Source organism: Andrena cerasifolii, chromosome 5 (genome assembly GCF_050908995.1).
Source record: "Andrena cerasifolii isolate SP2316 chromosome 5, iyAndCera1_principal, whole genome shotgun sequence".
Taxonomy (NCBI): domain Eukaryota; kingdom Metazoa; phylum Arthropoda; class Insecta; order Hymenoptera; family Andrenidae; genus Andrena; species Andrena cerasifolii.
In genome coordinates, this window is record NC_135122.1 from 376,553 (window position 1) to 391,015 (window position 14,463).

General features: G+C 40.2%; 1 protein-coding gene across 5 annotated transcripts in view; it reads left to right on the forward strand.

The window, feature by feature from the left end:
* The window catches only part of LOC143369376 (KICSTOR complex protein SZT2), a 391,751-nt gene that overhangs the window by 174,700 nt on the left and 202,588 nt on the right, over positions 1-14,463 (forward strand). For all 5 annotated transcript variants that reach the window (XM_076813233.1, XM_076813234.1, XM_076813236.1 and 2 more), the window contains one exon: positions 536-756. In XM_076813233.1, coding sequence (XP_076669348.1) covers positions 536-756 — 221 coding nt within the window. The remainder of the gene's footprint in view (positions 1-535; positions 757-14,463) is intronic.

Genomic DNA, 14,463 nt, shown 5'->3' on the forward strand with positions numbered 1-14,463 from the left:
TGGCGGTAGCTTGCTTAGAATTTATTTTAACTCTTAAAGTAATACATGTATTTTGTACATTTTTTCTTGCTGAATTCGAGTATTTAATCGGATTTTGGCAAGGACCTACCGTTCTTTTTATATATTGGCTTGAATATGGCCAAAACAGGCTTTTTTTAGCATGTTTAACCTCACTTTTCTTCAAATCTTGATATGCTACGCCATTTTTATAAATTCGTTATAATAAGCTATAAAAACCATCATATTTCATTAAAGTTAAGAAACCTTATCGAACAGTGTAATATATATGTAATATATATCTCTTAATTTATTTATGGTGTCACCTTCAAAAAACATTTAGGCCTCATTCTGTGTGTCGTCTTCCCCTCTTCGGAATTATTTTTTTCTACTTTGTCAGCTGTTCCTCAATTTCTTCTTTTGTAATCTTTAATTCTGAATTTATGTTTCCGCTATTTATTTTATTTTAAGAAACAACAATAATTATAGTAATAATAATATCAAATTAATTGCAATGGTAATAATAATTTTTTTTTAGATATGATAATCGTGTCAGATGGTATAATGGGAACTACCGATGTCCATGCACTAGATTCTGTTATACAACAATTGCGTGCAACAACAGTTGCGTGCAGTTTTTTACATGTTGGAAGTACATATCATCCACACTGTGCTGATGGTTTAGTCCCATACCAAGATTTGTTATATTTCATGGCAAGAACTACTTTGGGGACTTACATACCATTTAGTCGGTATCCTGTACGTATTTTTTTAATGTGTTACTTATATCTGTATTATGTAATCCCATAAGTAATATGTTTTTTTCTGAAAGCTGTGTTTAATACATTGGAACTCGTCGCAATCATCATATATCTCTTTGGTATATGTATATGTCCGAACGCATATGTTTGCGGTACTATATTCGACCGCGGGGAAGGCGTTCGATATTAAAATATAACTTCGCAAATTGGATCAAATAAAAAAGCTTTAATAACAATGTAAAATGCTTCTCCTCACAACTCCCCAAGTAGAAACAGGACAAAGGACATGTGAGTCGCTCAGTGGCGTCGTATTGCAACATAGGTTTTGCATGTGTGCTGCATCTACAGGTCGCCCGAACGCGGTCGCAGTAACTGTTTGCTCTGCCAACGCACGGTTGCCTGTTGCTCTCTTTTTACACAGGAAAGTAGCCGCTTTCAACTGGTGTAAATGGAATTTGTGTAAAAAATTTCATACTCCCCGCGGAACTTTAGCAAGTTGAAGAAATTGCTTTAAAATTGACCAAGTGCTCTTTATATCGTTATAACTTTGTCGAAAAGCAATACAGCTAAAATCTGAAATAGCAGCTAAAAGTAGGGATTCCACGCTTTCAAACCATAGTTTCAAAATATCGATACGACTATTTTTGCCAGAGTTATGACCATGTGAACTTGCCCCTATGTTTCGGGTACCTAGAGGTGATCCTTTAATTAATGTGAGGAGTGTATATGTCATTATGATTGGTTCCAAACAATATAATTATTTCTAGAGGTGAAGTCGAGTGATTTTTTACTTCTTCCGAACGAATGTTCTCTGTAATTATGCAATGAAATGGTTGGAATAATAATTTATTTTATAAAAACAGTATAAATCGCTATGAAATCATTCATTTACACTAAGAACAGTCGCAACATATTTTCGCCACATATTCCCTACACATCGGCCGATCGCATTTTAAACACTTTCTATCGATTGAAAAGTATGTGTTCTATTTTACACAGCGTAGAAATACTGCCGAAACAACAAATCACTGCACAAACAATAATGTTCTGTAGCAACTGTTATCACCACTTTTCCGAAAATACTGACGTGGACACTACACTGGGTCTGCGCGACCTATGGACTACATTTTTTCGGCTTCTTCGGGTAAATTAGGGGTCTCATGGTGTGGAATTCGTAGTAGGGGTCCCAAAGTTTTTTCCCCCACCGCAACAGTTCCCCACCATTTACCGTTTAGTAGTGGCCACGAATTTTTCAAACGGCCTGGGTCCGTTTATATTTAATAAATGGGCCCCCTCGAACTATGCAATTCCCTATTTTTTTTATATTTTTATCGACAATACTTTAAGAGATATCGCGCTGTCCATTCCTTAGTGGGACACCCTGTATATCGCGATTTCGACATTTTGAAAAATCGAAAGTTTCGAAATTACAAAAGGCACTATATGTTAGTTTAGGTCTAGGATAGGTTAGGTTAAAACAGAAGATCAGTTAATTTCAATTGAAATAATAAAAAAACGTGTTAAAAGTAAACTGAAGAATTAACATATTACCACTAACATTAGTAGTGGATATAAAAGTACCCGAGTGTACTGACTGCTCCTTAAGGGGAGGTTCTGGTCTAAAAGTCATTTTTTTTTTCATTTTTTGAATGTTCAATCTTTTAGGAATACGTGTTTAAAAGGATTTGTTGAAATTCGTAAAATTCCCGAAATTATAGGCATTTGAGTAGTGGCATATGGGAAATACCCGGCCACTCGGCACTCACGTAAAACTTTAAACGCATTTTTCTCGAAACAGAGTTCTCAAAACGGTGGGACCTGTATTTCCAAAAGTTATTCTCCGATTCGACTGAAACTTTTTGTATTATGCTACCAGAAACAAATACAAAAAATTGAAAATTTATAATATTCAAAGGCGTTGAAAGGATGAAAACTATAGAGAAAAAGTGATTTCAAACTTCAAGTGTCGTTATTTTTAAAAAAAAATTGCATTTTTGTAATTTTTCTGGTTTCCCCCCTAGCCAGAAGTATATTCTTCAAAATAAAGAAACTTTCAGTCGAATCGGATAAAAACGTTTGGGGATACAGGTCCCACCGATTTTGATCAATTTTTTGACGCCCTGACTTTAACGACTCCCCAGTGCCGTCTGTAATGATAAATTATAAAACAAAAAATATATTTCTATAATGTAAGACATCCTTAATACAATGCAAAAAGTCCCATTAAATTATATATAGCAGTTTTCCTTTAATTAATTCCTAAAGATCACCTATTTTTGGGGGCTCTAGACCGGAACCTCCCCTTAATACCATGTTGTATATTCTTGTGGATACACTTGTTGTGTATTCTCTTTTACAGGCATGGCATTTTGCCAATTTTCTATCATTCGATTTCTCAAAAAAAATCCCACAATTTGAAGACTTCATTGTGGATTCCTTTTTTAAAACTATTTGTCTTCTTCCTCCCCAACTTCATTTCTTATTTCTATTGGACTATTGTCTACAATAAGATTACAAATGTCACACAACACATTGTGCTATATTATTCTACTTTAAATTAGTATTTAAAAGATTGTACCTTTTCTAATCTTTGCGAGGTGCCTCTTCATACCTTATCAAATGTAGTGTATAAATGATGAAAACAAGCAAAATACTAAAATGAAATAATTAAGAATTAGGAATAATTAACAACGTTCAATTAATAAACAAATAATCACTAATCATGAATAAATCAGACTTACTGTGCGTCGCTGAAATGTTAATGGCATTAATGCGCACAATGCAGCACAATGGCACAGAATGGCCTTTTTCGCTCGCATTAAGAACTATCGAAAATATCGATAGTTATACAAGACTATTGATAGTGAGTCCGATAGTGTCGGCTATCGATAATATCGATAGTACTATCGATAGTTCTCCGCCTCTAATCAGGAACCCACACCACCATAAGAGACGGACACGGAATGGCTATGACCGGGGAGTCGGCGGTAGCCGAGTTGGCTAAGGCGGCTGGCCAGCACGCAACGAAACAGAAGATCGCGGGTTCAAGTCCCGTTTCCGAGGAGGTTCCCTTTTTTCCGTGATCCTACAATATTCTGTTATTACAAGCCGGGGCTGCGGCAACGCGAGAATTTTTTAGTTAGGTGCGCGGATGAACCTGATGCGAAATGAGGGAGCCTCTAGGAATGGACTCAAGCGCAGACGAACCTGACTTTAATAATCAGGGAGTCACAGGAGGGTGAAACGTCGTGAACGAACCCGATACGAAATCACGGAGCCGTAGGTGGGTGAGGTTTCGTGGACGAACCCGATACGAAATCACGGAGTCGCTGGAAATGTTAGTGGTGCCTCGTAACTCTTAATTAATGTTTGATACAATTCGAGCGGTAAAGTTGTATCGGTGGCTATGTGCTACTATTATTATAAGGGTCGCTGGGTAAAAGATGGGTTCAACGAATCTACTCGATTTACACGTGAACACCATTCGTATATTAAATAATCAATTATTGTACAAATGTAAGTGTCGCGATTAATTAATTAAATAAATAGTGTAAGTCACCAATAGTTGCACGGTGTTGACGCACTGGCGATGCGGGGCGTAAGAGTGGCTATTTCAATATGCCAAATAGAATTTAAACCGGACTCGCGGATTCTATGAGGTTAACTGGGATTCTGACAAGGACTCGAACCCTATCTTACTAGATTTAACCAACTCTGTACGAGCGTGACACGGCGTGGCTCTATACCTTTGAACCGAAAAAGGTTGAATCCAATTTATATAGTTCCAAAATGAGTGGGGATTCGCTAAGAATCTCCATATAAGGAAATCCTAGGCGTCGTCCTCGTGTCACTTTCGTTCCTATGGTCGTGATCCAGCTGGCCGAGATCATGACCCCTATTACTGGTATGTGTTAACCGAAAGGCTTTTTGGGCGTTTTCCTTTCGCAAACGCGAGCTCGAAAAAACGTTTGAGAGCGCCGTAGGGGAAAATTCCACATACGTAACACTGTAATGAATAATTTCACCCTCGACTACGAGGCGCCGACTTCGATCGAGCGCTACGTTTCAGAAAAACTGATTTTTTTATTCTTTATTTTTTCGATGTAAATCATACTAAACGCCATGTAAATCGCACTATTTTTAAAGAAATTAGTTTGAGATTATGGACATCAATTTTTCATCTAATTTCGTTCATTATGGTCCGAATTACGTCGTTCTTGGTGTTATTTTGATCGAAGAAATATAAGTTATTGATTGGCGGCGTTTTCACAGAGATTTGATGAGAAATGCGGGGCTGGAAGATTTCTCACTTTTTTATGGGTATTCCAACTCCTTGGAGAGTCGAATGCCATAAGCATTCGGTGAGACATCGCAGGGTGTAGTCTTCGCCACGGGGTACCAGGCGGCATTTCCTTCAGTACAGTCGCTGAAGGATCACCCTTAAGAATTTTTTCTTCCGAAAACACACCAGTTTGGGAATTACCTTTAAAGCTCGAAGGTCAACACCTTATTTCAATGTGTTTGTCTCACCAATATGTGCGAGCTACTATCCGTTTCAAGCGCATCGTGCTAACTTTAAGGCATTATTACTGTAAAATGGACACAGATCGGACACTATGTCATAAGACCTTTTACGTTCCATTGGGCCTCTCATACCACCACCTAAAATATTGCTACGTACACCGTTTACACCCTGTATTATTTTATATGTATATGGGTTATCCTGGGAAAGGCGGATGCGACAGTATCGCATATTTCTGTAAGGAGCAGCATTTTGGCAGCAGTCGGAAAACAAGGCAGAATTTCCTCTCTTTTCGTTTCTAAGTCTATTTCTTTCCGAAAAACCTCTTAAAAGATACGAATACGACATCGATTTTACCCAGTCAACTTGACATCCGGCACGTGGTATTTAAAGGCTTGGTAATTGGATTTACCGCTGCATTAATATAAGGAGTCACACGTAATATTTCTTTGAAATATGTGTAACCATATGGTCGTGCAAGACCTAAGCGAAAGTAAGCTTTGTAAACACTATAAGAACTCCTGGCGTTCGCAAAGCGAGATCAGCTGTTGCAATGGCTTATTATGATTTGGAATCTCCGTAACCAAAGGATCAATACAATCATTCGAAATGTTATTTAAGATAAGAGCGTTTATTTAGTTGAATGCACAAGAATATGCCATGCAACCTTAATGCGAAAGCGGTAGAGTTAATATAATAATGCGTGGGACGTTAAGCATTAGCACATAAACATGTGTATAAACAGTAATCAATAGTAGTATATTATTATCAATATATTACTATTGATTGATGCGTGAGAATTAACAATAACCAAGTTTAACATAAATATAATGAACGTGAGCAATAATATAATATGAAGCAAGAAGCGTTAGCAATGAAAGTAATGTAAAGCGATAAGCATAAGTAATAGAAAATAATATAATGTAAAAAGCGTTAGCAATAAAAGTAATATAAAGTGATAAGCATAAGTAATATAAAATATAAAGCAATAAGCGTTAACGATGGAAAATAATATAAATGAATATAAATGGAGGTGATATACACTCGTACAATAAGTAATAATGATAGCTTACAGTCGCTGTCGTTGAGTGATAGTCATTTTCACTGAATAGCACTGCATTTATATAATGTTATGGTTTCGGCTCGGCATAGCAGAAGTTTAATGCGAAAGTTCAACAGCAGCAACAGAACATTAACAAGAACAGGGTAACAGATAAATCGTATACAATCACAAACGCGCGAGAAATATGTAAATGTCGATGCGTCTGCACGTAATGGCGTCTGGCTATCAAATGACAGCTTGACAGGCAATCGATCCGATCGCCTTCTTCTCGCTGTCCTCGTGTTCCTGTCACGAGTACCAGCAGGCCCTGGATTCCAACCAAAGGGTGCTCGCAACAATATAATACTAATTACTGAGGTTTCAAGGAATGCGTTAAAGTGACTCGCGTAGCGGATTCTACCCAACTAGCTGTGTGCGGTCCATGTGGCCCTGGTATTTATATGATGCGATGGAATGACAGGTATGCGGGGAATGGACGGTATGTGCGATGACTCATGTTTCAAATATGTGTTATGTAATTGACGCGTATTGATGACTCATGCGCGAAATATGCGTCGCCCTGGTATTTATATGGTGCGATGGAATGACAGGTATGCGGGGAATGGACGGTATGTGTGATGACTTATGTTTCAAATATGTGTTATGTAATTGACGCGTATTGATGACTCATGCGCGAAATATGCGTCGCATTAGCATCTTTGGGGGGGGGGGGTCCTTTTGGGGCTTTGAAAAGGGGTACTTAACCCATTGGATGGATTTTGGAGGTTTCTGAATGGGGAGGTTTGAGAGTGGCTAGCATTTGATTTATCGTAGAGAGTGGTGAGGCGTGGTCTCGAGTTAAGTAGGTTTTGGAACGAAGAACTTGTTTAGATTTTAAATGTGAGGGAGGAGATCGTGCCTCATGGGCGAAAAGGGGAAGGGGATTTCGTGCTTGATCGTCTCAAGATGGAGACCGCTAAGGTACATTGTCTAGATGATCCGATGGTTGGGGGAAAGGGTTAAGAGTTGAGTTTTGTAGATAGTGACGGAGTTGTGGGATGACTTATAGGGAAGATGCTAGTTATGACCGCACGAAAAATAGTGGGACGTCACAAAGGACTCTAGCGATCACTGCGAAAGGTGGGAATGCATAGAAATCCCTCTGCTTCCAATTTATTGTAAACGCATCAATGTTCATTGCATCCAGATTTCTCTCCCAAGCCCAATAGACTAGGCATTTTGCATTAGCACGTGAAGCGAAGACGTCAACAGACGGTGATCCAAAACGCCGTACAATATGGTGGAAGGCATATTCGGCCAGCTCCCACTCGATATCATTATTCTTTATCCGTGATAAGAAGTCTGCGTCAGTATTCTCGCGCGATGATATGTATGCAGCATGGACCCATAGCCTACGGGTCTCGCACCAGTTCCAAATATCTGCCGCTAGGTTATGTAATTGAGGAAACTAAGTCGCTCCTATTTTATTTATGTATGTCTTAACTGTTGTGTTATCAACCCTGAGCATAATTTCACAGTCCGTCAGGTCTGTAGCAAAACATTTAAGCGCTATAAACGCTGCCCTTAGCTCTAGGGAGTTAATATGCAATTCTATTTCCTTTTCCTTCCATAACCCATGGGTTTTCCTTCCATAACACATGTGCCGTCTTTCCCCTCAAAAGGCACCCCATCCTGTCAGAGAGGCGTCGGAAAAAATTTCCCTTCTATAAGACGCGGACCGTATAAGTCTTTTACCGAACTATTTAATCTCTGATGCCACCATAACAAATCTTGGTTTATATAGTCCGGCAGCGTTATCGTTACCTCAAAATTTCCTAAGCTATATTCAAGGGCTTGACATTTAGCCCTTTCTAGTAATTTGCAATGCAACGCTGCATACTCCACAGCTGGGCAAGCTGCGATTAGAGAGCCTATTAATTGTGCAAACTCCCTAATCCTACATCGTCGCCTCTTGAGAAAGAGATACACCATATTTTTCAAGTATTCCCGTTTTTCCTGGGTTAGCTCAATCGAAATTTTTTCCGAGTCTATTATGAACCCAATTTGAACCCCTTTTCTTATAATTAATCGTAAACCCCAACGACATAAGTAGATCTACCGTTTCCTGAATATTTTCATTGCAAGATTTTGCATCCTTGCCCAGGCATAGGATATCATCGAGGTATATGACTGACAGATGCGACTTTAACCGTAAATGGCTAACCACTGGTTTCATTACTTTCGTGAATACCCATGGACTCGCACACAGGCCAAATGTCAAGCAGGTATACTCATATAAGTGATCGTCAAACAAAAATCTTACAAACCTTCTACGCTCTTTACGTAATGGGATTAGGAAGTAGGTGTCTTTCAAATGGATTGAACCAAGGTATGCACCAGGCCACATTAGCTTACATCACAGACGAGGTATAGAATAGACCTATCAAGCAATGTATTTTTGTGTCGCCGGTTTAGGGGGTCCTAAGACCCCCTTGCCATTTTAGTGTCGCATGCAACGTTACCGGTGAAGTCTCAAAACAGATTGTAACGCTACGCGTGGTAGGAACTAGAATTAAGCACGAGTAAAACTAGTTTATGTTTTGAGAGTCAATGCCCGCGATTTACAAATGTTTCTGTTAGAGTAACAATTTAAAAATCGTCTTATGAACATATTTCGTTGAACGGAAAAGAACGGAGGAAGAAAATAAAACGATATCACATTCGTCTTTTAACCTTGCTGTCCTATTCCGGTTTATTTAACGCAAAACAAATTTATTTAACATACAAATTTATATAAACAACAACATTATTTGTGGAAGACATGCTTTCATGATGTAACGTGGAATATCTCGCAAAGGAATTGTAACTTTGTATATTTCAATAAAATGCTGAAGCAGAGAGGACTTTAAAAATTGTGAAAAACTCAACAGTTCCAGTATCTCGCTGAAATATTCCAACTTGCACTTACTCTTCCATCTTAACACTATATTCGTATTCTGGGGTTCGGTAGGAACAATCGAACAACATTTTAAGTTACATATTTTATTCTTGCATTCTACCATAATATTGCAAGTTAAAGAAATTCTTATATACGACTAGAATATTTGACAATCGCAGCCATCGGCTCGGTTCTCACCGATTACCAGGTCTCACCGCGAGGAGGTTGCTGCGCTTGGAGACCCGTAGAGAGATAGATGGAATCAAAGTTCCATCGATCTCCCTGTACATGAAGCCTACTAAACCAAAGAGATGGATGGAAACAATGTTCCATCGATCCCTTCGGTTTAGATATAGAATCTAGCGAACTGCCAAGCAATCACTCGATTAAAAGAAATTCAGGAAAGAAGGAAAGGCGAAGGGTAAGCATGAAACAAGTATTGGACGGCGCAGTTCCTACCACCCTGCTGTCCAAGTCGAAAGGGAAAAGCGCTCGGCGCCTCCCAGACGATTCCTGTTGCTCCGATGCGACTCGTCAGGAGCAAACACTTGACCTGACTCAAGCCGTCCAACACGAAGATTGGGTAATCGGACCGGGTGACTTACGCAGGCAGTGTACCAAAAGGTACACCCCCTACGCCCGAAACTTTTCCCTTTGGACAAGAACACCAAGGGATGAAACTGATCCACCCATACCGATTCCATGCTCAGTCACTTGCTTCCGCAAACGGAAGCAGCGGTAACCTCCTCATCACAGATGAGGAGCCAATAAACGAACAACAAAGTTAATGATTTAGTGACTGCTTGGCAATTTCACATGGGACCTTAAATACTTCATACTATAATACATTAGCCTAGGCTTCCTTAGATGTCTTCTTTCACTGTCACTTTGCACGATCACTTTTCATTATCACTTTTCACTAGTTTCTTTTTAAATATATCGTGTTATTAACTCCATTCCCCGAGTAACGGTGAACCTGAAAAGCTGAAACAATCAACTACTATATGTTAGTAACGGTGTGGTCGGCCTGGAAAGAAATTAAGGAAAAGCTTATTGAGTTGGAGACGATCGAGATAATTTCGACCAACAGCAGAGCACGCACGAGCATGCAAAACCACCGCAGAGATAGGTACTTGAAGGAAAGAGCAGAGAATGTAGACCCATCGATGAGATGCATGACACAGTGACAGAAGTCACAAAAAACCATCGAAGACATAGACGAGATGAAATGAATCAGGGAAAACCATCGAAGACATCTACGAGATGATATGAATCAGGGAAAACCATCGAAGACATCGACGAGATGAAATGAATCAGAGAAAACCATCGAAGACATCGACGAGATGAAATAAATCAGGAAAAACCATCGAAGACATGAAATGAATCAGGGAAAACCATCGAAGACATCGACGAGATGAAATGAATCAGAGAAAACCATCGAAGAAATTCACGAAAATGAAATAAATCATTTAAACCCATGGAAGAAATGCATCAAATAAAATAAATCATGCAAACCCATCGAAGAAATACAAAAAATAGAACGACTCGCGCAAAATTCTCGAAAGTATGCATGGAAATAGGACAGATGATGGAAAACGACCGAAGAAATCAGATTTGACATTCGCAAAACAATAAAATTTTAAATGACTTACCGAACCCCAAAATTTCATCAGCACCAAGCGAATAAACGAACCCAGGCCAGAGGGGCGAGAGGCTGGCGGAAGAACCAGGGTTGAAATCCTGACCAGGTCCCCAGCAAGTTCAGCAGTTCCGAATGGTCCAGGTGGCTCGGCAGCTCCGGGGGGAGGGGGTGGAAGAACCAGGTCCCCAGGAAGTCCAGTGGATCCAGGTGGCTCGGCAGCTCCATGGGGGAGGGGGAGGAAGAACCAGGGTTGAACCCCTGACCAGGTCCCCAGGAAGTCCAGTGGATCCAGGTGGCTCGGCAGCTCCAGGGTTCCCGGAGGTCCTTCAAGCCCGGAGGACCGACGACGACTGAGTACATGAAGATCTGTGAGCTCCTTATGTAGACTTCGAGGAATGATGTCCCCCGATCAAAACAAGGTCGACGGTTAGTTACAATTGCGAAATCCAGCGAATTCTTCGGCAAAAATGGATTTTCGGCTAAAATATCCATTCCAGTGGCTATTGCTGTGACAAATAATGTTAACAATATTTACACTAACCGCCCAGTATAAATTATTATTAACTATAATCGATAGAACTCGAGATATTAAGCAATTTGTAACATTTGGCCTTGGATTTGCAAATGATTTTCTGCGCCGACTGAAATCTCTTTTATTCTCAATGTTTAATCGTTCGATACATTAATGTTAATGCTTATACATATCACGTAGTATTATTTATAATGTATAAATACGTTTTAGTTGAACTTAGTGTAAGTGAATAGTTGCAGGAATATTTGGAAAAATATGAGTGAGATACTTGTTTCTCCCCCTTAGTTACTAACATCGGCGAAGTATAGGCTAAAACGATAGACCTATCACCTTATGGGAATTCGCGTTCACATCACTAACACGTAGAGGCACGGTACTCTATGAAACACTTTTTGGCAGGCACAGGCACTGACTCTACAATCGCGTTGCACACGATTACAAAATCATTTTCTGTTTTTAAACATCCTTCAGTTTCTGAAAAAGTCTTCTAAGTAACGGGTATATCTGAATGGAATCCTGTTAAATTAAAAGGCCTCCCACATGGTCCAGTAATCGATGAAATTGATGCGCGAATTGAGAAATCACGAGATAATATGCACTATGCCATGCACACACTTCACTGAACCGATGAATTTCTCAGGGCTAGACAAACTTTTAAGACACTCATGCATCATGCAACTTTCTGCGAGACTTTTAAAATTAGATTTTACTGTAAATTTCAGTGTTGGCGGTAAACTAATATTAGGGGCAAACGGAATCCAATTATTATTACTTCACTGGAATGATTAAACAGTGCATTAGAAACTTGTGGGAATATCAGTAACAGCGTGAATTTTTAATACTTTTTTCGGCGCACGATACGTGAAAGGGTTCGCAAGGGTACGCAAAGTGCTAATAAACAATGTCATCTTGCAATTTATAGCTTGCACGGGCTTTGAAGAAATGCCATAGTGTCTTGATCCACGAAATGGATTTTCGGAGAGAAATCCGCGTGAGTCGTTGACCAACCGAGCCAAAGCATACCGTAACAAAAGCCTACCCTCTTATGTCAAACTCTCTCCCTAAACAAGTCACACGTATACAAGTACGCAACACCTTTCAGCATTTCAACACATTTCAGAGTAGTTGCTGAGTTGGACGCTGTTCATGAACAGAGGTCGCTAAATTCAGTCCTCAAATTATGGGTCGGTAACACAGATTGGGTGGCGACACGAAGTCCCATAAGGTGATGGGTCTATTCTATACCTCGTCTGTGCTTACATACTGTGCGGACATCTTCCATCTTAAAATGGATTGGATCTAAGAAGTCATTTAGCTCCTTCAAGTTAATTATGAACCTGTTTGAGCCATCAGGTTTTGGCACCAGGAATACATTGGAAATAAATTGACCATCGACTGGTTCACAATGTTTTATTGCATCTCTCCGCAATAAACTATCTATTTCCTTTCTAATTTCCAGAAATTCCCTCTGAGACCAGCTGCGCGAAGGAGTTAGCGATGACTGAGTGACCTCTAACGGGTTTCTTGCTTCTAGTTCTTTTGTTCGTTGGGTGCTGGACGTTAGGGTTTCTGCGCCTGCTTCGCAGATGTGAAACGATTGCGTGGTACTCGCTGCGATGGTTTCGGTACAAAACCTATCCTTGAACCCGTCTGTACCATTGGCCTCAGTGCAGACGCGTGTTTCGAGTTTCCCTGGTTGTAGCTCGGTGTATGCTTTTTCAACAATTGTTGAGACTTCATCCTTTGTCCTACCTTGTCGACCGATCTAGCCTCTTTCAACTTTTCGCCGAGTTTCACTTCAAATAGGAACTCGTCTATAACAGTTTTCTCCAGCACCGATGCCACCTGCTTGTTTATGCTAGGTATAATACACGATTTTCGGGCCACTGTTTGTACCCTATACACTTCTGCAAGGAGTTGAGATCCCACAGCTCTTCAATTGCCTTTCTTACATCTAAGATATTGTTGCGCCGGGGCGTTTTCATCGCAGGACACCCCGACGCAAAGGAGTAGAATAATTATTAGACGGGCGCACACACGACACAACTATATTTCCGGTGTACAGGGCAACAGCAATAGATTGCAAAGTTACAAGCCCAACCCGCACGTCCGAAGGCCACGGCGTTCGGTACAAGACCGTCTTCTGGTCGGCCTCCCGATCGTCCTCTTCAAGGGAGCTGACCTTCTTCTATCTTCAGCTGCGAGCACCAGCAGGCTATGCACGGGCCTATACCCGGTGCTCGCAACAATATCTTCTTTCTTTTGAGGATTAATGACTTTGGCACTTAACGATGCTGCAACCTCTGGGTTCCGCGTCGATGCTTCCAAGAAGCAGGCACCCTTCCTCAGATGCTTCTTTAAGAGGGCCTCTTTTACCTCTTTCTTCTGACCCTCTTTGAGCCAGACGGACCATCGCAACGAAATATGAAGCGAAAGCGTTAACTCACCTTCTTTTGACTCCGGAGTTTCGCCAATTATTGACAAAATCTCCTGGTCTAAGGGTACAGATACGTCATCTACCTCAATGGGTTGTGGCTGCTCCAAAGGGGCGGTGTTCGAAGTAGAGGCCCCATTCTGTCTCCCCACCACGGTAACAGATATTACTACTGGAAGCGCACGAGTTCTGCTTGAGGCGGGTGCTGTATTTAAGTAAAAGGGATCCTAGTAATGGTCCGCTATTGTAGATCCCCATAAAAAAACTTCAAAAAGTAAAAAAATTACGTCAAATATATGAAATCAAATAAATTACAAAAAATAGAAGATAATAATAATTACAAAATAAAAAAAGATGTGAAATCAAAATGAGCTGCAAGTACATAAATGTGTTTTCAGTCAAATACTTGGCCTGGCGAGGTAAGATATTCTCAGATTATCCATACCCATATCTTCCCTCTCGCGGACTTTCAGATAATTTGTCAATTTAAAACTCTGACAATATGAGTATACTTTCATTATTTTGCGTTTTTAAATAATTCTTATTCATCGACACCTTGACCTTGCCTCGCCAGGCCGAGTATTTGACTGAAAGC